Source organism: Leopardus geoffroyi, chromosome D3 (genome assembly GCF_018350155.1).
Source record: "Leopardus geoffroyi isolate Oge1 chromosome D3, O.geoffroyi_Oge1_pat1.0, whole genome shotgun sequence".
Classification (NCBI taxonomy): domain Eukaryota; kingdom Metazoa; phylum Chordata; class Mammalia; order Carnivora; family Felidae; genus Leopardus; species Leopardus geoffroyi.
In genome coordinates, this window is record NC_059339.1 from 21,860,481 (window position 1) to 21,885,143 (window position 24,663).

The 24,663-nt window shown below is 39.4% G+C and overlaps 1 protein-coding gene across 1 annotated transcript; it reads right to left on the reverse strand.

Annotated features, from left to right (window-relative positions):
• Positions 1-487: 487 nt before the first annotated feature.
• On the reverse strand, positions 488-24,094 carry DRG1 (developmentally regulated GTP binding protein 1). Its single transcript, XM_045457384.1, has 9 exons — positions 23,946-24,094; positions 22,980-23,103; positions 20,848-21,023; positions 14,467-14,536; positions 11,052-11,221; positions 9,157-9,287; positions 7,094-7,261; positions 6,698-6,820; positions 488-795 (listed from the first exon to the last, which is right to left on the reverse strand). The coding sequence occupies exons 1-9, from the start codon at positions 23,985-23,987 to the stop codon at positions 696-698; spliced, it is 1,104 nt and encodes a 367-aa protein (XP_045313340.1). The 5' UTR covers positions 23,988-24,094; the 3' UTR covers positions 488-695.
• Between the last annotated feature and the right edge of the window lie 569 nt (positions 24,095-24,663).

The window sequence follows — 24,663 nt, forward strand, 5'->3', positions numbered from 1 at the left end:
TATTTGACAAGTACTATCTCCCTTAATACTAACAATCTCCACTCTAGAACACAAATGCTATTACCATCTCCATGTTACATGAAGAAACTGATGGTTATAGAGGTTGTATAATTTATGCAGGTTTCAAAGCTAATTAGAAGTGGCCATGCAATTCGAAATCTTGCGTCTGGTCAGAGTACTTTACTCAACTACTACATAACACCATCTCCCACATGGGCTAGCTTTGCAGGGAATAATCAGTTAACTTACATCAAGTCCTTCCTCTTTCCAGTATCATCTGCGAAAGGCCACTTGAGAAGAGTGAAGGCCACATCAGGTTGGAAGGGTTTCCCATGACTAAACATCAAGTAAGATGTTGCAGTCACATTTTTATCCATTTCACACTCAAAACCAAGCTCCCAAATAACCCCTTCTGCAGCTGCCTCACTGTACATAGTCATCTTCATTCAGTCCATCCCAAAACAAATTCTGACAATGACACGTGAACTGCATATAGCTGGCTGGCTTACCAGGTCCTTTATGCAGTTGAATTTACAAGGTGACACCAAGTTAAGATAAGTAAAGTTCCAGGTTGGGTGCCTCCATTTCCCTCCCCTGAATCCTCATCCACTGGCTGCCAAAGCCAGAAGGGGTCTCGGGTAAGGTGCTTAGTCATGGGGAAAGCTCTTGTGGTTGGCCCGGCAGAGGGATGGGTTTCACTTCTTCACAATCTGAATGACATCCTCATCTTCCAACGTATGGTCTTTACCCACTTTTTGAGGATTGTGTTTCACAGACAGACCCCAGACCAGAGCGCTATAGAGAAGGGAAATAAAAAAAATAGTCAGTGTAAATAATCACCTAGCTTCTACCCTATTTACCTGGATGCCACCTTTCTGCTCAGATTTAGCATTCTAGCTCTTAAGAACTATAGGCTTACAACAGCCAAAATCCCCTCTCCAGAGTCAAGGACCAAATTCAAAGCCCAGAGGTATTAGCTTTCCCGGCAGTATAGCACAATGGCACCTTCAGATACAAAGTGGCAAAAAATTTTGGAAGTTGTGTGGTTCCTCTTCTTCCAGAGCCAATTTAGGAAAGTCAAAGAGAAAAAACACAAATGAGAAATGTTACAAGACTAATTTAAAATTAAAAGGAAAAAATAAGGGTTATAGAAAAATACACTGAAATAATTCAGACTGAAAACTGATTCTTATACTGTCAGTTACAGACTGTTACTGAATACCAGTTTTTATTCGGTCTACTAAAACCATAAAGCACCTCCCTCCTCAGCCATGCTAGGAAAATTCTTCCTCCCTCCCAAGACACCGTAACTAGTATGTTCTCCTGATTTTTTTAATTTATGGAGATAATTTTTATCTACAGGCCTCCAATACTAAAAATTTGCTGTGCGAGTAACGGAAATTGAACAAAACATTAAGACCTGCCTCACAGAGGCTAAGAATCTTGTACCAAGCGATAGAAAAAGGTGGCCATGTTGTTATTATATGGTCTTTGCAACAAAACATCTTTAAAAACCTATGTTCCAAAACGAAATCACTGAACAAGATTTCACTTTGTCGAAAACAGATAAATGACAGTTACAGATACAACACCATTAGTAAAACAAATATACATAAAATTTTTCAATGCACTAACAAGATAAATGCAAGGTGACCATTTTATAATCTTAAACTAGAAAACTAGTTTTTAATAATCATATTCAATGCCTGCGGCAATATCCGTGCCTCCTATTTTATTGATGGCAGTGTAAACAGGTTCAGCCCTTTTGGAGAGCAATGCACCAAAACATATCAAAGGCCATATTATTACTAATCCTAGATTAAAGTAATTAAAAGGGAAAGGTCTGTGTATGAAGACAAGAAAACTATGTAAGTAGCAAAAAATGCAAAAAATATGGTTATAAAAATGATGTGAATCTTGCAACACACAGAAAACACATAGTAAATGATCAAAGGACATGTACATGTGGTCAAGGACATAAAAAGAATGCAACAAGGACAAATGTTATAATTAGTAGGCCTAAAGCTGAATTTTTATTAAGATGGTTAAAATGCTCTTTGTTTCATCATCAAAAAAAAAAAGATGGGTGCCTTGGGTGGCTCAGTTCATTAAGCATCCAACTCTTGATATTGGCTCAAATCATGATCTCAAGGTTTGTGAGATGGAGCCCCGCATCAGGCTCTGCACTGACAGCCTGGAGCCTGCTTGGGATGCTTTTTCCCTCTCTCTCTGCCCCTTCCCAGTGCATGTGCTACAAAATTTTTTAACTTTAAAAATTAAAAAAAAGAAAGAAAACAGAAAAATAGCAACCAAACAAAACTGGTTTTTTTTTATTTTTTAAATGTTTACTTTATTTCTGAGGGAGAGAGAGACAGAGCACAAGCAGGGGAGGGGCAGAGAGAGAAGGAGATACAGAATCCGAACCCAGGCTGTCAGCACAGAACCTGATGCAGGGCTCAAACTCACAAACTGTGAGATCATGACCTGAGCTGAAGTCAGATGCTTAACCAGCTGAGCCACCCAGGCGCCCCTCTATTTGCTTTGATAGGTCTCTTCTCCAAAATATTTTTCTCCCTCCTCATTTAATTCCCTGGCTAACTTACAGTTCTCTAGAGGCTTAGAACAGCGTCCTGCCACCATGGAAGGTAAGAATTATCTAGAAATCTATCACATTTGAAAATCGAAAATATCTAACTTCACAAGACTCTCCTGCATTAATTGAAATATGTGCTAAAATATAATGGTTTGAGGATAGTGAAAATTAGCAACTGCACATGGAATTTAGTTACTTTGGATTAAAGGAATGTCAAGCTTAATAAAGGTCTTCACTCTTCTAATATTCTTAGGATCAGCAACAAGTATTTTTATTTTTTTTGTTTATTTTTCAGAGAGAGACAGAGCATGAGCCAGGGAAAGGAAGAGAGAGGGAGAAAGAGAAAGATACAGAATCTGAGTCAGGCTCCAGCCTCTGACCTGTCAGCACAGAGGGTGACATGGGGCTTAAACTCGTAAACTGCGAGATCATGACCTGAGCTGAAGTCAGACATTTAATTGACTGAGCCACCAGGCACCCCAAGTATTTTTATTTTTTTACGTATATTATTTTTTTTATTCTTTTACATTTATTTATTTTTGAGAGGCAGAGAGAGACAGAGTACAAGCAGGGGAGGGGGAGAGAGACTGAGGGAGACACAGAATCTGAAGCAAGCTCCAGGCTCTGAGCTGTTAGCACAGAGCCCACTATGGGGCTCAAACCCACGAAACGTGAGATCATGACCTGAGCTGAAGTCAGGTGCTTAACTAACTGAGCCACCCAGGCACCCCAAGTTTTATTTTAATTTCAGTCAGTTAACAGTGTCATATTAGTTTCAGATGTACAATATAGTGATTCAACAATTCATACATCACCCAGTGCTCAACAAGACAAGTGTCCACTCCTTAATCCCTATCACCTATTTAACTCATCCCCCCACCTCCTAGTCACCTCCCCTTTGGTAACCATCAGTTTGTTTCTTTTTTTTTTTTTTTTTTAACTTTTTTTTTTTTTTCAACGTTTATTTATTTTTGGGACAGAGAGAGACAGAGCATGAACGGGGGAGGGGCAGAGAGAGAGGGAGACACAGAATCGGAAACAGGCTCCAGGCTCTGAGCCATCAGCCCAGAGCCCGACGCGGGGCTCGAACTCACGAACCGCGAGATCGTGACCTGGCTGAAGTCGGACGCTTAACCGACTGCGCCACCCAGGCGCCCCACCATCAGTTTGTTTCTTATAATTAAGAGTCTGTTTCTTGGTTTCTCTCATTGGTTTTGTTTCTTAAATTCCACACGAGTGAAATCATATGGTATGTTTTTCTCTTATTTCACTTAGCATTATACTCTCTAGATTCATCCATATCATTGCAAATGGCGAGATTTCATTCCTTTTTATGGCCAAATAATATTCCAGTGCATGTATGTGTGTGTATACATCTTCTTTATCCATGCATCAATCAATGGACAAAAAACAAGTATTTTTAAAATGTCATTATTTCCATATTTTCCTGATCTTCTACAATGATTTTCTATTTTCTTCGATTTTAAAACAACTTTTTAAATTTTAGCCCATAGAGTTGAAAAGAACTATTCATAGATACTGTAATCCAGTTAGTTAAAATATTTCTCATAGGGTTATAGGTTGCAATTCTGAACTACTACATATATATATGTGTGTGTGTGTATACACACACACACACACACATATACACACACACACTAGAATTAAGTAAATAAGTAGATTAAGTAATGATAGCCAGGTTTCTCATGGTTGAAGAAAGATGTTAAAAATAAGAAAAAGGAAAAGGCTTTAAAACAAACCCTGTGGTGTCGAACTGGAATCAGAGGTAACCATATAAGCTCACAGGTTTTTGGTTTTTATTTATGTATTTATGTATGTATGCATGTATTTATTTATTTATTTATGAAAGAGAAAGAAAAAATGTGTGTGTGTGTGTGTGTGTGTGTGTGTGTGTATCAGCAGGGGAGGGGCAGAGAGAGGGAGACAGAAGCACCATCAGTGCAGAGCCCAATGCAGGGCTTGATCTCCAACCATGAGATCACGACCTGAGCCGAAACGAGAATCAGATGCTTAACTGACTGAGCCACCCAGGCGCCCCTAAGTTCATGGTTTTTAAGATAAGGATGCGAGGGTGGGTAAACAGATGGATATATAGGAAGGACAAGAGAGATACAGAAATAAAGATGTAAGCATGGGTTAGTATCCATACATACACTTCCTAGCTGTCTGCTGAAACGGCCTATAAACAATGATAGCCCACTAACAATGAACACACCTAGCACACACATCTTGTATACCAGGGCTTCTTGGAGAAGTGACTGATTCCAGGGGTGGTGCAGGGAAAAATCATTATGAATCAGGAACATCTAATAGTGCCAAAAAGTAAGGAAATGCTTAAAAAAAAAAAAAAATGGCAGTTTACTAAAAGAACACAGGAGCCAACTGAAGGAGTTCCTAACTGCCAAACCTAGAACACTTTGAGCAACAAAATAATGGTAGTACTGGATTATGGCCCATGGAAAAAATACCCAAGAGCTCATACCAATATAATTATGAATTAAATTAATAGGAGAGAAGCAATAGCTCTAACTCACAGAACTCCAGTAAATAAATGTAAAATCAAAGAGGGAAATAAAGAATCACCATTAGACAAACAACACTGCAATAAAAGTTGCCAACAAGCTCCACTGATAGGTACCAAAATCAGCAAGAAGAGAAACATGATTTGCATAGTCTCAGAGTAACTCCCCCAAAATATTTATCAAATACAAAGAAAGAAAAGTACTATTTTTACAGTAAAGAATCCGAACCAACACCAACTTCACCAAGTGATTAAAGTAAATATCACTATCAATAGGATATACTGACATCATGATTCTTGTGATAGGATGCATTGAGGATATGTCATAGTTTTTGTCATATTCTTACCAAAAATGCATGTCACTTCAGTTGTGAGAGAACACTGAACAAACCCAAAGTGAGGGACATTCTACAGAATAACTGACCAGTACTCTTCAACGTGCCAAGGTCATCAAAGACAGTGAAAGGCTAAAGAAATATTACTGGGAGACTGAAAAACTGGAAGACTAAGGAGAAGTAACAACTATATGCCACGTAGATTCCTGAAACACAAAATGGACACTGGTAGAAAAGGTATTAAAACTCAAATAAAGGGCACCTCGCTGGCTCAGTCAGAAGAGCATGTGACTCATGGGGCGCCTGGGTGGCTCAGTCGGTTGAGCGTCCAACTCAGGCTCAGGCCATGATCTCACGGCTCGTGAGTTCGAGCCCTGCATTGGGCTCTGTGCTGACAGCTCAGAGCCTGGAGCCTGCTTCTGCTTCTGTGTCTCCTTTCTCTCTGCCCTAACCCACTCGCATTCTTTCTCTCTCTCTCAAAAATAAAATAAACATTAAAAAAAATAATAATAAAAAAAAAAAAAGAAGAGCATGGGACTCTTGATCTCAGGGTTGTGAGTTCAAGCCCCATGTTTGGTGTAGGATTACCTAAATAAAAAAAAATAAATAAATCTCAAATAAGGCCTAAAAATTAGTTAATACTATACCAATGCTAATTTCTATTCCTGATAACTGTACTATGGTTATGTGAGCTGGTAACATCAGAAATGTGGTGAGGGATATAAGGAAACTCTTTACCTAATTTTTCAACTTTTCTGTAAGTCTAAAATTAGCTCACTTAGCTCAAAATATAATGTTAGAATTTTTTTTTTTTTTTTTCAGCCTGTTAGAATTTTTTTTTTCAGCCTGTATCAGCAATGAAAAGTATATGAAAGAGATTTAGGGAAATTTACCCATGCTTAAGGTTTAGAGTGGGTCTCAGTAACCACTGGAGGCCAATATGATGCTGGCAAGAATTCACATTTGTGTTTGCCAAGACGAACATGAATTAACAGAATAAAGTCAGAGCCCTTTGTACTGTCAGCTCTCCTGACCCGATGAGGCTTCTAGAGCTCTTCCTGCTCCAACTTAGCATGGTTTTAGGAAGACATTGCAGAGTTCTAACCAAGCAAGCATTTCAGCAGTCTCCCTGACGCCCGTTTTCTTTAATGCTACCCTAAGAATTGGTAGTTAGTGGAATCAGTAGCTCCCATGGAAAAGAAGGCACTACATGCCCATGATACTTACTATTTAAATTCTTTGATAAGATTTTTGTGAATCTTCATGCAGAAATCCTCCACCGTGGTCCTAGAGTAAGGCAGTACCACTGGGGATGTATAATCTGGCAACTGGCCTTTGGGTTTGGTGTAACTAGGACAGAGAGGGAGCAGAGGTTGCTTACTTCTTGGAACGTTTCATGTGTTAAATGCAAATCAACCCTCCATCACCCCTGAGAAGATCAGACACAGATAACTTTCAACTTGAGGAAGAAAGTGCCCACAGTATGGCCTGGCACATGATAGAAATTAATATACTTGTATCTCCAAAAAGAGACAAATTATGTTAATGAGTTCCAGGAGGTATCATTTTAGGACAGTCTGGTTTCATTCCTACAGCAATATGACCCTTTCCACTAAGACTTACATCCTCACTAGCTTCAGATAGTCCCAGATCTTTTCCAATAGGTCGTCAAAATTCCAGCGGTGATGGGCAGAAATGGGGACACAGTGAGGCACCTTATAGATGATATCCAATTCCTCAATGGAGATCTGATCAATCTTATTCAATACATAAATACAAGGGATATAAACTCTACAGAAATAGAATAAAATAAGACATTAGTCTGGAGCCTTTGACAAAACTCTCAGTGTGATTATTAGCATCTCCTTGCTCAGGACCCCAAATCAGAGATTCTCAAGAGGCGCAAGAGGCAGATCAACCCCTCAATCCCTCCCCACGAAAGGCTTCCTACCAAAATAAGGTCAAATGTCTGAAAAAGTAAACTATGGGTTGAGAAGTAACAAAACTCAGGCGCTAGTCTGAGCCATGCAGCTAATTACTGAGAGATCATACTGCAATAGAAGAAACACAAGCTTTGGAGTCACACAGACTAAATCTAGTCCCACCTTTGTCACTTCCTAGATGTAAGTCCCTGGGAAAGTCTCAGAGTCAATTTCCTACAAAGTTGTTTTATGAATTATAAATGTAAATAAACTTTTAATAACATGTTTCATGATAATTTTTTTTTTTTAATGTTTATTTTATTATTTTTGAGACAGAGAGAGACAGAGCATGAACGGGGGAGGGGCAGAGAGAGAGGGAGACACAGAATCGGAAGCAGGCTCCAGGCTCTGAGCCATCAGCCCAGAGCCCGACGCGGGGCCCGAACTCATGGACCGCGAGATCGTGACCTGAGCCGAAGTCGGACGCCCAACCGACTGAGCCACCCAGGCGCCCCTCATGATAATTTTTTAAATAAAAAACATAACATCTGGCAAAGTCACAATCCTAATTTCCAATCAATAGGGCAGCCAAGGCTACTAATTATTGATAGCAAGCCACAACTTCTCATGCTTCAAATGCCTCACTTATACAATGGCCTAACTCCAAGAATTAGCCTTTGCTTGTTTTCAAATGAAAATCAAATAAATCCATCCAACAAATAGAAACAAATGAACAGGAAAGCAACTAAAAAATATTATGCTCAATAAGAAACTCTTAAAAACTGAGAATAGGGGCGCCTGGGTGGCTCAGTCGGTTAAGCGTCCGACTTCGGCTCAGGTCATGATCTCACGGTCCGTGAGTTCAAGCCCCGCGTCGGGCTCTGTGCTGACAGCTCAGAGCCTGGAGCCTGCTTCAGATTCTGTGTCTCCCTCTCTCTCTGACCCTCCCCCGTTCATGCTCTGTCTCTCTCTGTCTCAAAAATAAATAAACATTAAAAAAGAAAAAAATTTTTTTTAAATAAAAAAAACTGAGAATAAACTGAGGGCTGATGGGGGGGTGGGAGGGAGAGTGGGTGATGGGTATTGAAGAGGGCATCTTTTGGGATAAGCACTGGGTGTTGTATGGAAACCAATTTGACAATAAATTTCATATATTTAAAAAATAAATGAAAGGAAAAAATAAAAATAAAAATTTAAAAATAATAATAAAGTAAAAAATAATAAAAAATAAAAAATATTATGCTCAAATGCCAGGAAAAATTTTTACAGTAGCTTAAATTATTAATTTAAAATACTAATAATAGTACTTTTTCATGAAATAGGGCTTTAGCTACATACCCTTAGGTTACCCTTAGAGAGAACAGATACAGCCCAGCATGTTGAGTTCTATAGGACAGCCTACAGGCTTTCTCAGATGGATTAATTCTGGGACAGCAGATTGTGAACTACTCCCTTCCACCATTGTATGACACAGCTTAGGGGACAACCTAGTTCACAGCAAGTAACTGAAATGGGGAATTTAACCATCATAACCAAATTTAAGAGCAAAGAAGGATGTTAGAAATCAAAACCAATTTCAATTTACAAAAACCAAAGTCAATTTACAGCTAACAAAACCAAGGCCCACTATTTATCTGAGATACTAGCACAGCTAGAGTTAGAATCAAGATATCCAGAATTAGAATATCCAGATTCATAATCCAATGTTTCCACTACAAGGCTTAAATTGAAACTCAAGCACCAGACTGTACATGTAGTCAGTACCTGTTTCCTTCCACCACATCAATAAGGTCATCTGCTGTGGCATCACTACGCAGAGTCACATCAGCATTGTGAATTTTGTATTCAGCCAAAATGCTTTTCACAGTTTCAGCATCCAGCTCACTCTGAGGGCACTAAATGAGCACAGAAGACAGTAACTGGTCACAGAGCAAAAAAATCTCCCAAGAGTATCCATCATTGTACCCAAATAATTCTAGCTAAGGAGCAAGTTCATTTCTGAAGTCTGTTATCCTGGATGAGAGTAAATGACTTTTATTAGGAAATACTCGAAAACTAATAATCTTTCTAAACTCAAATGAAGGTGCTATAGACTAATCACTCCTACCCAAATTCATATGTTGGAGTCCCAACCGCAGTATCTCAGAATGTGACCTTTAAGGTTAAAGACAGGGTCTTGAAAGAGTTAACTAAGTTAAAATGAGGTCATATGAATGAGCCCTAATTCAATGTGACTGATATCCTTACAAGAGAGGGAGATTAGGATACAGACACACAGAAGGAAGACCATCTGAAGACAAAAAGGGAAGACAGCCATCTACAAACCAAGGAGGGGCCTCAGAAGAAACCAACCCTGCTCGTACCTTGATCTCAGATACCCAGCACCTCTAGAATTAAGAGAAAATAAACTTCTGTTGTTTAAGCCACCCAATCTATATAGCAGTTTATTATGGCAGCCTTAGCAAAAAATTCAGAAATAATATGAAATGTTCAAATTCAATTATGACAGGATAACGGGAAAGATCTTTTGGGCAGGACAGCTTAACTTTATGCTAGTCATATTATCTGGACCTCTAGAATGTTAAATGTTGTAGGAAATTCTCACACCTCAATTATATGACTTAGAAGCAAGCAGCATGGAGCAAACTGATTACTCCTCCAATATGAAACATTTTCTTTACTTGGCTTCCAAGATTTCAAACTCTTCTGGTTCTCCTCCTTCTTTCTCTAAGAAGTCTTATTTGCTGGTTCTTCCTATCTCCCCAATCTATAATCATGGGGTGGGAGTTGGGGAGGAAGCTCCATCCCTGAACCTCTTTTCTATTTATACTTACTTCCTAGTGATCTCAGCTAAGCCCATGGCTCTACAGTTGCTAACCAGCAAATTTGTACCTCCAGCCTTGATTATTCCTCATATGCCTATTTGATGGTAATACTTAGATGTCTCACTAGCATCTCAAACCGAATGTCCTGATCTTCCCCTCCCCTCCAATCCTATCCTACCCAAAGTGCTACCATTTTAATAATAAGAGTCTATTTTTCCAGCTGAGGAAAAAATCTTAATAGTCCTCTCTCTCACAACCCACATCCAAATCAGGTGTAATTCCTACCAGCTACTTCCAAAATCTTTTGACAACCAAGCACTTCTATCTCCTCCACTGTTACAACCCCACCAACACTCTCCATCCCTTTTCCCTAGTTTAATTTTTAGATTTATCATCATCTAATATACTGTATGGACTCATTAATTTTGTTCGTTACTTTTCCACACAGAATGTAAGGACAGAGATTTCTGTCTATTTTGCTCCCTCTTCCAACCTCCCTCCCTTCCCAACAAGGGCCTAAAACAACATTTTGCCCATGGTAGGCGCTCTATAAATCTGTGTTGAATGAATGAAAATACTTGATATTAGTAGCCATCTACTTTATGCAAGCATTAAGACTGGTCTATACTCCCATACCATACCAAAAAATAACCTAAAAGAAGAAATGAAGTTGCAAAGGTAAGTCTGAGATTGATTCTTGTCCTACTCTGTCAGTCATTACAAGGTTGTTGTGTTACCTCAGTTAGTGCTAGAAGCCAGGTAATTTCCAAATGTCAACATCGTTCCACCCTAGTTCCTTCAGCAGCCTGTCCCACCCATGTCACCTCCACTTACGGTGGCTGTGAGATTAATGCCTCCTTTATCCTTCTTCTTAAAGCCAATGTTAGGGGGTTTGCTGTTCAAACGAATGCCAAAGCCTTCCAGCTCATTTTCAATTATCTTTTTATGCCCCAAAGGTTTCAGGACATCCAGAACAATCAGGATCAAGTTACATGTTCGGGCCACTGAAGAATGGAAAAAAAAATTTATATGTAAGCAAAGGTCACTAAAGACTTAACTAAGCCAAATACTCAAAAGCTGGAGTATTGAGAGGGGTAGAATTCCATTTAGAAACAAAGGACTTTTTTTTCCTATTAATATAAAGACACACATGAAGTTCTTAAGGTTACCAAATTCTATCCCAGAAGTCAATTTGCAATGTATGCCTTGTTTTCTCCTGGTATCTCTAGAAGATGTGTTAACTTCTAGATACACTAGCAGAAAAACAAGTCAGAATGAAGATAAGAACCAGGCAATAACCTAAATCCCTGAAAAAGTTTAGAAAGATTTAAAACAGTAAGAATTCTAAAAAAGATCATCTGCTTAGCATATTTTTAGTCAACTTTATTACCAGCATAATTATATACACATATATTACATATATTATATATTATCAGTGTAATTTATAAAAAATAAACTGTGTCCATGTCATACAGTTTAATGACATATATACCTGTATGGCCACCATAAGCAAGCAGGATACAGAACATTTCCATCACCCCTGAAATCAATCTTCCTCTTGATTCCCATTCAACTACTCATCTGCTTTCTGTCACATAGGTTAGTTTGGCAATTTTTAAAGTTTCATATACATGGAATAATACAAAATACAGCCTTTTGTTCCTGACCGTTTTAATTTAGCATAATGTTTCTGATATTCATCCATGAATAACTTTTAACATATGATTCTATAAATAGTTAAAATTAGTAATTCAATATAAAGGTAGAATAAAAACACTTTCAAACATGAAAAAAACAGAAAAATGTACCTATCAATTTATCTTTTTTCTGGTAGTTTACTAAAGAATGTGCTTCGGCAAAAAAAAATGACCCCCAAAAAGAACACCGACTCTAGGAAACAGAGGATTCCACACAAGAACACAGAAGAAAGTCTCAGGATGACAGCCATGCAAAAGAGTTTAGCACTGCCCTATCCAATACAGACTCCACTAGCCACCTGGACTATTTAAATTTAAACTAATTAAAATGAAAAAAAATTGAAATTCAGTTCCTTAGTCACATTAGGCACATTTAAAGCACTCATCAACCACACATGCTTAGGGGCTACCATACTGGAGAGCATAGATTTAGAACATTGCACTCCTGGACAGTGCTGATCTAGAAAGCAACCAATCCAGATTAAAGCAAGAAGACAGGGTGCCTGGCTGGCTCAGTCAGTAGAGCATGTGACTCTTGATCTCCGGGTTGTGAGTTCAACCCCCACCCTGCACGTGGAGCCTACTTAAAAAAGACAATAAAATTAAAAAGAAAGAAGACAGGGTACAGGACAGTAGTGTCAGGGTTGTGGGGAAAGAATGAAATCAGTAACTCTTGAGCTATATTTAAGTATCTAGAAAAATACTGATGGATAAGCATTTGATCTGTTAGAATATTTGAAAAATAGTAGCAAACACAGAAATGTAAAGAAAACAAAACAATTACTAACTCCACGAAAAACAAATTTCAAAAACAGATTCAAGAGAAAAGAAGCGAAGTCACAACACACTACGTATCTTAGCATTGAACAAAAGTTATATATTCATTACATAATAATGTAAATTACAATTGATAAGTTAACTACAAACTGTGATATAATATCTTTGAAAGACAAGGGGTAGGTGGGGACCTGGCTGGCTCAGTCGGTGAAGCAAGCGACTCTTAACCTTGGGGTTATAAATTCAAGCCCCGTATTAGGTGTAGAGATTACTTAAAAATAAAATCTTGGGGCCCTTGGGTGGCTCAGTCAGTTGAGCATCCAACTTCAGCTCAGGTCATGATCTCACAGTTCGTGAGTTAGGGCCCCATATCAGGCTCTCTGCTGTCAGCGCAGTACTGGCCTCAGAAAACTCTGTTCCCCTCTCTCTCTGCTCTCCCGCTCACACGCGCACCTCTCTCTCTCAAATAAACATTAAACACAAAAAAATTTTTTAATAAAATCTTAAAAAAAAAAATAGGAAAAGTCGTATGGAGTATAAGAGAGCTAACTCTCAACCATGACATGAAACCAACAGATGATATCTAAAATTAATTAATTAATCATGAAATGGCAATATAAGCATAATATTTAAAAATATGAAGGGAAGGGCACCTGGGTGGCTCAGTCAGTCAACCAACTCTTGATTTCAGCTCAGGTCATGATCTCGCAGTTCTTGAGTTCAAGCCCCACATTAGGCTCTGTGCTATTGGTGCAGAGTCTGCTAGGGATTCCCTCTCTGCCCCTCCCTAGTTCACACGTGTGTTCTCTCTCTCTCTCTCTCTCTCTCAAAATAAATGAACTTTAAAAAAAAAAAAAAATGAAGGTAAAAAACAGAAAGAACCGTTGAAGAGTTGACAATATTTGCCAATGGGGAATGATGGTGGAGGTGAGGAGAGGTGGAGTAGCAGATTGTTGCTATTTATGACTGGCCTTTTATAACATTTTTACTTTTTTTTTTTACTTTTTTTTTTTTTAACGTTTATTTATTTTTGAGACAGAGAGAGACAGAACATGAAGGGGGGAGGGGCAGAGAGAGAAGGAGACACAGAATCGGAAACAGGCTCCAGGCTCTGAGCCATCAGCCCAGAGCCTGACGCGGGGCTCGAACTCACGGACCGCAAGATCGTGACCTGAGCTGAAGTCGGACGCTTAACCGACTGCGCCACCCAGGCGCCCCCATTTTTACTTTTTTTTAAATGTTTATTTATTTTTGAGAGAGAGAGAGAGAAAACAAGCAGGGGAGGGGCAAAGACAGAGGGAGACACAGAATCCAAAGCAGGCTCCAGGCTCCAAGCTGTCAGCATAGAGCCCGAAGCAGGGCTTGAACTCACAAACCACGAGATCATGACCTGAGCAGAAGTTGACACTTAACCAACTGAGCCACCCAGGCACCCCTGTAACATTTTACTTTACATAAAAGAAGAAGGAAAGACATGGGTGGAAGTCAGGAAACCCGAGTTCTAGTTCTGAATCCTTCTGAATCTGCCACAAACAGTGCTACACTGGACTGAAGCACTTCACTTTTCCTGTCCTTAATGTTTCTCCTCAAATGGAGATCTGGATTGTTACTCTCTGAGGTCCCTTCAGGTTCTGACATTCTATTCCAGTAAGAAGTCAAGTAAAACTATGCCCTTCATTGTAGTAAAATCTCTAAGTCCAACAGTCCCCATCTAAAGCAACAGTACCTGATAAAGGGATGACATCCCAGAATGATGGCAGCCCTGGACCACTCACCTGCAATGACTTGACGGCCTCTGCCTTTCCCATCCTTGGCACCCTCAATGATACCTGGAAGATCCAGGAGCTGCAAGATTAAGGATGGGGAAAGGAGAGAAGGAAAAAAAAACACACACACACACACACACACACACAAGAAACAGTCATAAATCTAAACAGATCAAATAGAATAATTTATTTTTCAAGTATCCAAAATATAAAGGATTCAAATCTGATCTTCCTTATAAGCTGTGTATTACTTTACTATGCATCCAAATGTCAGCTACAAGTTTTTTTATATACTTTACATCTAGTTTAAAATGTCTAACAACCCTGAGACCAGGATATTGGCTGAGGTTCATACAGGTTAAGTGATTTGCCCAAAATCACAGTCCAAATCAAGTAAGATCTTAATTTTCTGAAACCAATATTGCATTGTATGTTGGCTAACTAAAATTTAAATCAAAAAAAACAAAACAAAAAACACCCTCACATTTTGAGGGCCAAACTCATTATTCTGCATTAGTATTCCCCTAATATTCCCCTTCTTTTCAGAAGGTTGAGCCCCCCACACCAATTCCTTACTGTAGACAATAGCCGGATCTTGATATTCACATGATATACTCAGAGCTTTGCCAATCTTCCAAATTGCCCAATTCACAAAAATTTCTGCAGTCATTCTTAAGCTGGTGAGCACAGAATAGTCACCTGTAAAACCTTTTTAAATGCAGATATCTGAGCCCCATCCTGCAAATTCTAATTTAGAAGAGCAAAGTTCACATATTGATATGTACTTCAAAAGGCTCCATGGGTGACTCTGATGTGTGTTCCCAATTGAAAATGACCGCTCAAATGCCCAGAAAATGCAGTAAAGTAAAACTTCAGAGAAGTCCTACTGTGTATACTTAACAGTAAGAACATAAAAACCAACTTCATAGCACACAAATCAAATGCACATCTCAGCAAAATTGCTAACTGTCATAAGCCCTTAAGAGTCCACTGAAAACAGTTAAGAGCATATACAAAATCTGAAAATACCAAGGGTCCACTGCATGGCCAATACTGAATTATCCACATAAATGGACAAGGAACAGAGTTGCAGCTCATCAAAACATCATTTAAAACTAGCTTTTGCTATAAGCCCATCTGACCTTATAAAAACATACTTCACATTAAATAAACCACAATGAAAAAGAAACAGTTCAACTTTTCCTTTCAAGAACCTACTCAAATCTCCTCCCTATTCTTCACTACATAATAATGTTATCTTCTCTAAGACTAATATAACACAACAAAATCCTCTCTCTTCACAAAAGATAATGCATGTTGAATACATCAACCTTGTCTTGGAAACTTTAGTTACTCTGATTTACAAGGCTACATGGGAAGTAATAAGCACACCAGATCTTGATTTCTAAACATCATTCTCCAATAAAAGAAACTAGAGTTCCTTCAGAAGTGGTTGACTTCAGGGCTAGAGCAGGGAAAAAAATCTAAGATTAGCATTGTCTTGCCAAAAAATAAGTACTCTCAAAAAGATGGGGGCTTATGGAAAAGAACACAAGAGCCAACCTGAAGGAGATCCTAATTGTCAAAACTGGAACAATACAAGTAGTAAAATAATGGCAGTACTGGACTATAACCCATAAAATAAATATCCATGAGCCTACATTGATACATACTATTGAATAAATAAGACAGAAAAATTCTTCCAAACAGAATTCCAATTAAAAACATGTAGTAGGAAAGAGAAAAAAAAAGAATCACTATTAGGCCAGAAGCAGAGTAATAACTACTGCAGACAGGATCCACAGATGAACGCTAAAATGAGTGGGCAAGTTTGAGAAACAGGATTTTGCATCTTCTCAAAGTACCTCCCCCAAGATACTTATTAACTACAAAAAGAAAGGTAATAACTTTTTAAAAAAGAAAGATAATAGCTTTACAGTAGAGAAATCCTATAGATACTAATGTATTTAACCAACCAATGCAGGTCAGCAACAGCATTTAAAACATGTAACATCATGAATCCCATGATAAGATGCACTGAGAAGGACACACCATCACTTCAGGGCATTCTTGCCAAAAATACATTAAAACCTCAGTCTAATTATGAGAAAATATCAGACAAACCCAAACTGAGGGACATTCTACAGAACAATTACTCAGTACTCTTTAAGTGTCAAGGTCTTAAAGGACAGGACAGAGTAATTATTACAGACAGCAGGAGAATGAAAAAAAAGAACTAAATGCACCATGGAATGAGAAGGCATTTGGTGGGAAAATTGGTAAAAATCTGCAGTCTGTAGTTTAGTGATCACTGCATCTATATTAATCTATCTCTAGTAATTCTTCTGTGATTATGTAGAATATTAACATAAGGGGCATCAAGATGAGTGATACAAGAGAACCTCAAAATAATTACGCTGAATGAAAGAAGCTAACCAAAAGAGAGTACGTTTATATTTACACATGGTCTTATTTATACACAACTCAACCTGTAAACTAATCTGCAATGACAAAATATAAATAAGTAATTGCTTGGAGATGAAGGGGACCATGAGGGAGGGGGCATTTGGAAATTTCTGGGGTTGGTATGTTCATGATCTTGATTGTGGTGATGTTTTCACCAGTATATAGCTATGTCAAAACTAACTAAATTTTATACTTTATCTAGTCTATTGTATGTAAATTATACCTCAATAAAGAGGTTTGAAAAAACAAAAAGTTCATCATCAGTTGTTCCTAGAAATTAAGTGTAGAGTCTACTTCAACTCTCCCAAAGAGTCTATAATCTAACACTTAGTAAATCTCTTTCTGCTATATATATTATATATGATATATATAATATATATAATTATATATTATACTTAATTATATAATTATAATCTAATTATATATTTTACACAATATATATTCTATATAATAATTATGTAAGTATAATATATATATTATATATATATATATAATATATATATGCATAACATAAGCAAAAGGCTTTACTATATACACTGAACCTCGCTGATGCTATCAAAAACTCAAAAGGAAAATCCATCTGGATAATCTAAAACTCTTAAACATAGAATATGACTATAATATCATATAAAAGAGCATCTGAGAGAAAAGAACACAAGTTTTCTACCTATGGCAGCTAAAACGCAGGGGAAAATTTATTGAGGCCCTAGAAAAGTAAAAACAACTTAATTTTAGCTTGTCTTGAGAGGGAAATATCTTTAAGGTTAGAATGAACCATTTAAATGTGGCAACTAAATTTCAGACAGTATCAAGGCACATTCAGGGTGATATGGCTGTAGACGTGGCAATCAAATTTCATTCAATAAAATAACGCATGCTTAACATATCTGAATTTCATATTACAACCAAAAGATAAGAAAAGAATAAATATTTGTTTAAATCATGAAACTGTAGGATTTTAAGAATTCAATGTTAAACTAATTCAAACTCAAATGCCTTTAGAGGTTAAAGCAACTAACTTAAATATGCAAATCAATTATATACATAGAACAACAGGAGTGCTAGGGACACTAGCAAGGTGAAAACAAGCCCCATAATTTTAAAAACTGAACATCCTCTCTGCAGGCTAATCTCCGCCTATGTGATACATCAATTTTCTTTATAACATCCCTGGTAAGTGGTGGTTCAGTCACCTCCAGACGTAGTAATTCTTTGTCTCAGGAGATACCATTCCATTTTTAGACAACTTTACTATTAAAAAACATCATCCTTCCTAACAAAAAACCCAGAAATCTCCCTCCTTATAATTCTTAGTAGTAAATGGTTCTAATTTTGTACACCTCTCCCTTCCAAGTCACAGATAATGAGTGCTTTGCCACAAAACAACCATTTAAAAAACATTCGAGGGCAGTCATCTTAATCCTGTTGTGTTTCCTTAACTTGGTTTCTGGAGAAAGTCAGAAGGGAAGGAAAAAGAGAGGAGAGTGCACAGGCAGAAAAGAAAGCATCATGCAAAAAAGGGGGGAAACACCTAAAAGGTCAGGAGACACTGAAATGAATGCTTTGTGGGAAACACAAGTAAAGAAAGGGGCTAAGTAACTCTTTATTCTGATACACTCAGACGCCCTAAAAGAGAGGTCAATGGCATCTCATCAGGGAAGAGGTTATTCTAGGAGCTGCCAAAACTGTGATTATCAGTAAGACTCTGAAACAAGATGCAATCAAGCAGTGGTCCAGATATGCCCAAGCATCCTCACTCTTATTATATACATTTGAACATGGAGTACCAGAAAGATCTGCATGGGCACCTAACCAGCAGGGAAAAAAAAAGCCATTGAAAATACTACCAGGTGGAACTCCTGGGTGGCTCAGTTAAGTGTCAATTTAGGTTCATGTCATGATCTCAAGGTTCATGAGTTCATGCCCTGCATCGGGCTCTCTGCTGTCAGCTGTCAGAGCCTACTTTGGATCTTCTGTCTCCCTCTGGATCTGCACCCGCCTCCCCACCCCGCCTCCCCGCCCACCAGCTAGTGCTAGCACGCACACACTCTCTCTCTCTCAAAAATAAATAAACATTATGGGGCACCTGGGTGGCTCGGTCGGTTAAGCGTCCAACTTCCTCTCAGGTCATGATCTCACTGCTTGTGAGTTCAAGCCCTGCGTCGGGCTCTGTGCTGACAGCTCAGAGCTTGGAGCCTGCTTCAGATTCTGTGACTCCCTCTCTCTCTCTGCCCCTCCCCTGCTCATACTCTGTCTCTCTCTGTCTCTCAAAAAATAAATAAACGTTAAAAAAAATTTTTTTTAATAAATAAACATTAAAAAAAAGGAAAGAAGATATTACCAAGATACTGGTCCCTTCCTACTTCAGATTCTATAATAAAGAAGTATGAATACACTTTACAACTCTCTGCATAGCTCAGCAAGAGGGAAAACAAATGCTTATACCAAGAGTTCCCTAACAATGAGCCAAGGTACTCTGTGGCACCACACAGAACTCAGAGTCCCATGGGATATTCTAAATTTTCAAGAGAAACAGCAATTCTTGATATATGTCAGACAATGAGGAAACTACTAGCTCCACATACTTCACAATTTCAACACTACAGCCTACTACACTGCTTTCAATTATGTCAGATCGAAATTTTGGGAAGTTAGATTTTTCATCAGTGGCTATAATAAAAAGCACACACAAAAATCAACGTGGAAAAGGAAACAAATGTGGTGGTATCCAATCTGATTCCATGGTTTGAGAAGTTATGTGGTACCCAACAGTGCACACATCCCATTAATAAATAACTGTAGCTGTAAGGACATAAATACTTAGGTTGTTGCTTGGACCTAACAAACTGAACCATTAGGTATTTATTTTGGCCTGGAGTGCCATGAAAAATTACTGGGAGAAGAAAAGTTGTCAGGAAATAATTACTAAGACACTAAGGGTGCTGTGAATCAAGCAAGTCTGGGAACCTCCAGCCTAGATTCAAATGTCATAGAATTCAGAATCTTAAAAAAAAAAAACTCAGAATCTTGCTTTCTTAGCTGTGCAGCCAACAAGAATATGTTCCGTTATATCTTACATTTACGTACACCTTCTTTCATACCCAAAGGAACTCTTCATTTGGGAGCCCTAAATCTATCATCTATCTAAGAAAAACTCAGGACACTAACTTCATCAGGCTTCACGGATAAGAATTATCTTCCAAAAAGGATTTTATCATGTTATTTCTTTTTTTTTAAAGCTTCTGATGGTTCCTAGCTACATATAAGATAAAATTCAACTTCCTTAGCAGGCACACAAGGGCCTTCATAATTAAGCTCCAACCTACTTTTCCAGATTCAGTTTCTACCACTCCTGTCCACACCTAAGCTTGCACCACAGCAAGCTATTTACCATTATGGCTGCCTGAAATTGCCCTTTACCTTCTCTGGCTGATAAAATTCTACTTGAACTTCAAGACCCACCTCCACTGTCATTTTCTTTTTTCTTTTTTTTTTTTTTTTTTTAACGTTTATTTATTTTGTGAGAGAGAGAGACAGTCAGTCCAAGGCACAGAGCCCAACATGGGGTTCAATCCTACGGACCATGAGACCATGACCTAAGCCAAAATCAAGAGTCAGACACTCAACCGACTGAGCCACCCAGACACTCCTCCATTGTCATTTTCTACACGAAGCTTTTTTAGTTCTACCAGACCTTCCCCCAATATACTCAGGTGAAAAAGCAGTCCCTTCTTTCTATGTGTTTTGACAGGCACTATCCCACTGTATTACTGTCTGTATGTACTACTCTATCATGCTTGCTAGACAGAAAGGGCCTAGTAGTTCAAAGGTTAGGCCTGGCATACGCACAGCTTCCCATAAGTGCTTTTTAAATTAACGAAAGACTGGATTTCTTCCCTTCTGTGGCCTGCAGGCCTGACTCACCTGGATCTTGGCACCTTTGTATCTGATGACACCAGGCACAGTGGTCAGAGTAGTGAACTCATAAGCTGCCACCTCAGAATATACTCCCGCCAGGTTGCTAAGTAGTGTTGACTTCCCCACTGATGGAAAACCCACAAAACCAATTCGAGCATCACCTGTCTTGGCCACATCAAAACCTAAAACATCAATAAATATCAAAAAGAAGAGGAAAGTTATCTCTTAAAATGTTGAGATTCAGGTAATTCCTTTCACATTCTAGTAGTCTATCCATCTAGGACATATTTCTCCAGCTTTCTACAGTTTACCTTTCCAGAACTTAAGCACACAAAATTTTCCCTAGAGCAATTAACATGGAATATTTACTTAGAAACTTTATTCTTCACTGTTATATACATTTCTAGCACCCATAGTATTTTAGGCTCGAAGGTTATATAATAATTGATCTAAAAAATGGGTTTCTTTTTTGTCTTACAAACTCTAAGAACTGTATGATTAACTAGGTTTGCTTTTCTTTTTTTTTTCTTTTCTTTTTTTTTTTTTTTTTTTTTGGTAACGGCTGCAAACAAGTTCAAAGGCAAATTTATGGCCCTCCTCTAGGAAGTGTACAGACTTTATGACATTATTTTTGGTCCCAACCTTACCTCTCTTGGCTTCAACTTATTCTTCCTACTTACATTTCCCTTTGCACCAATATCCTTATTTTTTATCTTGTTGATGTATGTATGTACATATTCCTGTAAGCCAATGAAAACCTCTTTGGGATCAATACAAGATATACATAAGGGCTCCTGTCTGGCTGTCTTTTTTTTTTTTTTTAAACCTTTTATTGAAGATAAAGATACACATAGAAAAGTGTCTGATTATCACAAGGCAAACCAGCTAAGTAATCAGCATCCACCACAAGAAATCATATTCACCATCTTCAGAAGCCCCCTCAACCCCCAATCCTGCTATTACTGACAAAAGAATAACTGCCATTCTGACTTCTACGACAACAGATCAGTCCCATTTGATTTCTCATTTTGGTGCAGCATTCCATTTTATAAATACAATATATCACAATGTACTTAACTATTCTGCTGTTGATGGTCATCTGGGAGTTTTCTGCTTGGGATTAAGAACAAGTCTGTACATTTCTTTTGATGACTATATGTATGCATTTTTGATAGGCTTGCCCCCAGAAGTAGAACTCCTGGGACATAGGTTATGCCTACATTCTGAGAAAAGCATATAATTCTTGATGTTGGGGTCGTGAGTTCGGGCCCCATTGGGTGTAGAGATTACAAACATAAATAAATAAACTTAAAAAAAAGATATATAGGGGTGCCTGGGTAGCTCAGTCGGTTGAGCGATCGACTTCAGGTCAGGTCATGATCTCATGGTTTTTGAGTTCAAGCCTCGTGTCGGGCTCTATGCTGACAGCTCAGAGCCTGGAGCCTGCTTCTGATTCTGTGTCTCCCTCTTTCTCTGCCCCTCCCCCACTCACGCTCTGTCTCTCTCTGTCTCAGAAATAAACATAAACAAATTTTTTTAAATAAAAAAAGACATATATAGAACCCTAGTTCATTACCTAGAAAATACTCATTTGCCTTTGAAATCAGCAGACTGAAATAAGCACAGCTCAAGAATTTAGAATTAGAAAATACAAATCTACCTTGATAGACTTTTTTAAAGATTTTTGTTTTAATTAATTACTTATTTGTTTGTTTGTTCTGAGAGGGAGAGTGAGCAAGCAGGGGAGGGGCAGAAAGAGAGGAGAGAAAGAATCCCAAGCAGACTCCGCAGTGTCGGTGCAGAGCCCAATGTGGGGCTTGAACCCACAAACCGTGAGATCATGACCTGAGCTGAAATCAAGAGTCGGATGTTCAACTGACTGAGCCACCCAGGCACCCCTAAGGTTTTATTTTTAAGTAATCTCTACACCCAATGTGGGGCTCAAACTCACAACCCCAAGATCAAGAGTCACATTCTCTACTAACTGAGCCAACCAGGAGCACCTACTTTGATAGAAATTTTTTAATTATTTTTAAACCATACAGCTATATTGATAGAAAATACACCAAAAAAAAAAAAAAAAACCAAACCAAAACAAACCAAACCAAAACAAACCAATGCTGAAGAAAAACACAAACCTTCTCCTGGCCCACCACCACCACCACCTTTGGGGGTAATGAGTTCTCTACGAAGTTTAGCAAGGCGAGCCTTAAGCAGCCCTAGGTGGTGTGCTGTGGCCTTGTTCTTTTGAGTCCGAGCCATCTGTAAGGGAGGAATCACAGTCATAAATCAGAAGCAGTTCCCACAGGTTAAAATATCCAGAATGAATGCTCCCTCAAATCTGAATGATTTTTTTCCAGATCCTACTGTCAGTATACCCATTTTAGTCACACTTAAAAAGGGGGGGGGGGTGTAAAAATCCATTCTCTTCATCACCCAGCCCATTCTCACTACAGAGCAAACAACTGAGGCCCAAAAAGAAGACATGACCAAGGTCATTACAATTAGTATTCACAGATCAGACTAAAACTGGGCTGTGGATTCCTTTTCCAATGCTTGTACCTGATATGCACCGTCTGATACAGGGTCACCACTTTCCCGATTTTAAAGAGCTCTGAGCACTTCAGACAATACAATCACATAGTAATTCGTGTGGAATCAACAGCTACCACAGATGTTATCCCAGATCCATTCCCGGGAGCAATACTCTGGGAAATTCAGCCATCAAGTAGAGATTGGGGGAAAGGGAGAAGGGTTTTGAACGCTGAAGAAAGATACTGAACGAAGTACGTGAGCTGGTCAGGGCTGGACCACAGAGAGGAAGGATTCGGTGTTGACCACAGAAAAGGAAAACTGAGAGGAACGATGTTCGGACAGGAGCCGAACACTGCAACGGGGTACCGACCAAGGTGCAAGGTCCGAGCTAAGGGGAGTCGGGGGGCTCCGGCGGAGGCTGAGGGGAGTGGGGGGACACGGGGCCGGGCTGAGAGGAGTCGGAGAACGCAGGCCCGGTCCTGACGCGGCTGAAGGGAGTACAGGCAAGGGCAACACTGCCGAAAAAGGAACGCTCCGAGGGAGAGTGAAGCGCCAGCTGTGCCCATTACCTCGGCTTCAATCTCCGCGATCTTGGCTAAGGTGCTGCTCATGGCGGCGAGTCACCGGGGGGCGTAGTGGCCTGCACACAGCCTACCTCCCCTCACACAGCCGCCTGCGGACCTGCTAAGGCCACCAGGCGTTACTGAAGCGCGCAAGCGCGGTACTTCCTACTTCTCGCGAGAGACTTCGCGCAAGGTTCACCGCGAGATGTACAGCTTGGAGTAATCTCCTCCCCTTCAATCAACCCCGCCCCGTCCCGCGAGCCAGCGCGGTGTCATAGAGCCCGCGGGAGCGGGGGCCAGAGAGGCCGACCTGGTCTGTACCTCCCCGAGCGCGCGGAGGGTCGCGCGCCGCTCGGCCCCGCCCCCACCGGACCTGCGCCCACGTACTCTTCCGCGCCCGGCCCCCAGCGCATGGTGTGTGATAGTGGCTTCTGGTTACTGCCGGACAGGCCCGCAGCCCTCCGACCTTGGGCGTCAACGCCCGGTGTGAGTGAAAAGCTCACTCAAACCATCTACTTCTCTTCCTCACCAGCACCTACGGGTCCGGAGGCCCCTTTTCACAGCTGGGGACAGTCCCCGGCGAACCCCTCGGCCTCCTAGGTTGAATAGAGACTGATCTTCGGCCTGTCTCGCCCTCTTGGAAAAAGAAAATGCCCCCTTTCAGTCATTCAAAACTATATTTAGGAGATCAATTAAGGGGTGATGAGTGCAGTGTGTGGCACAT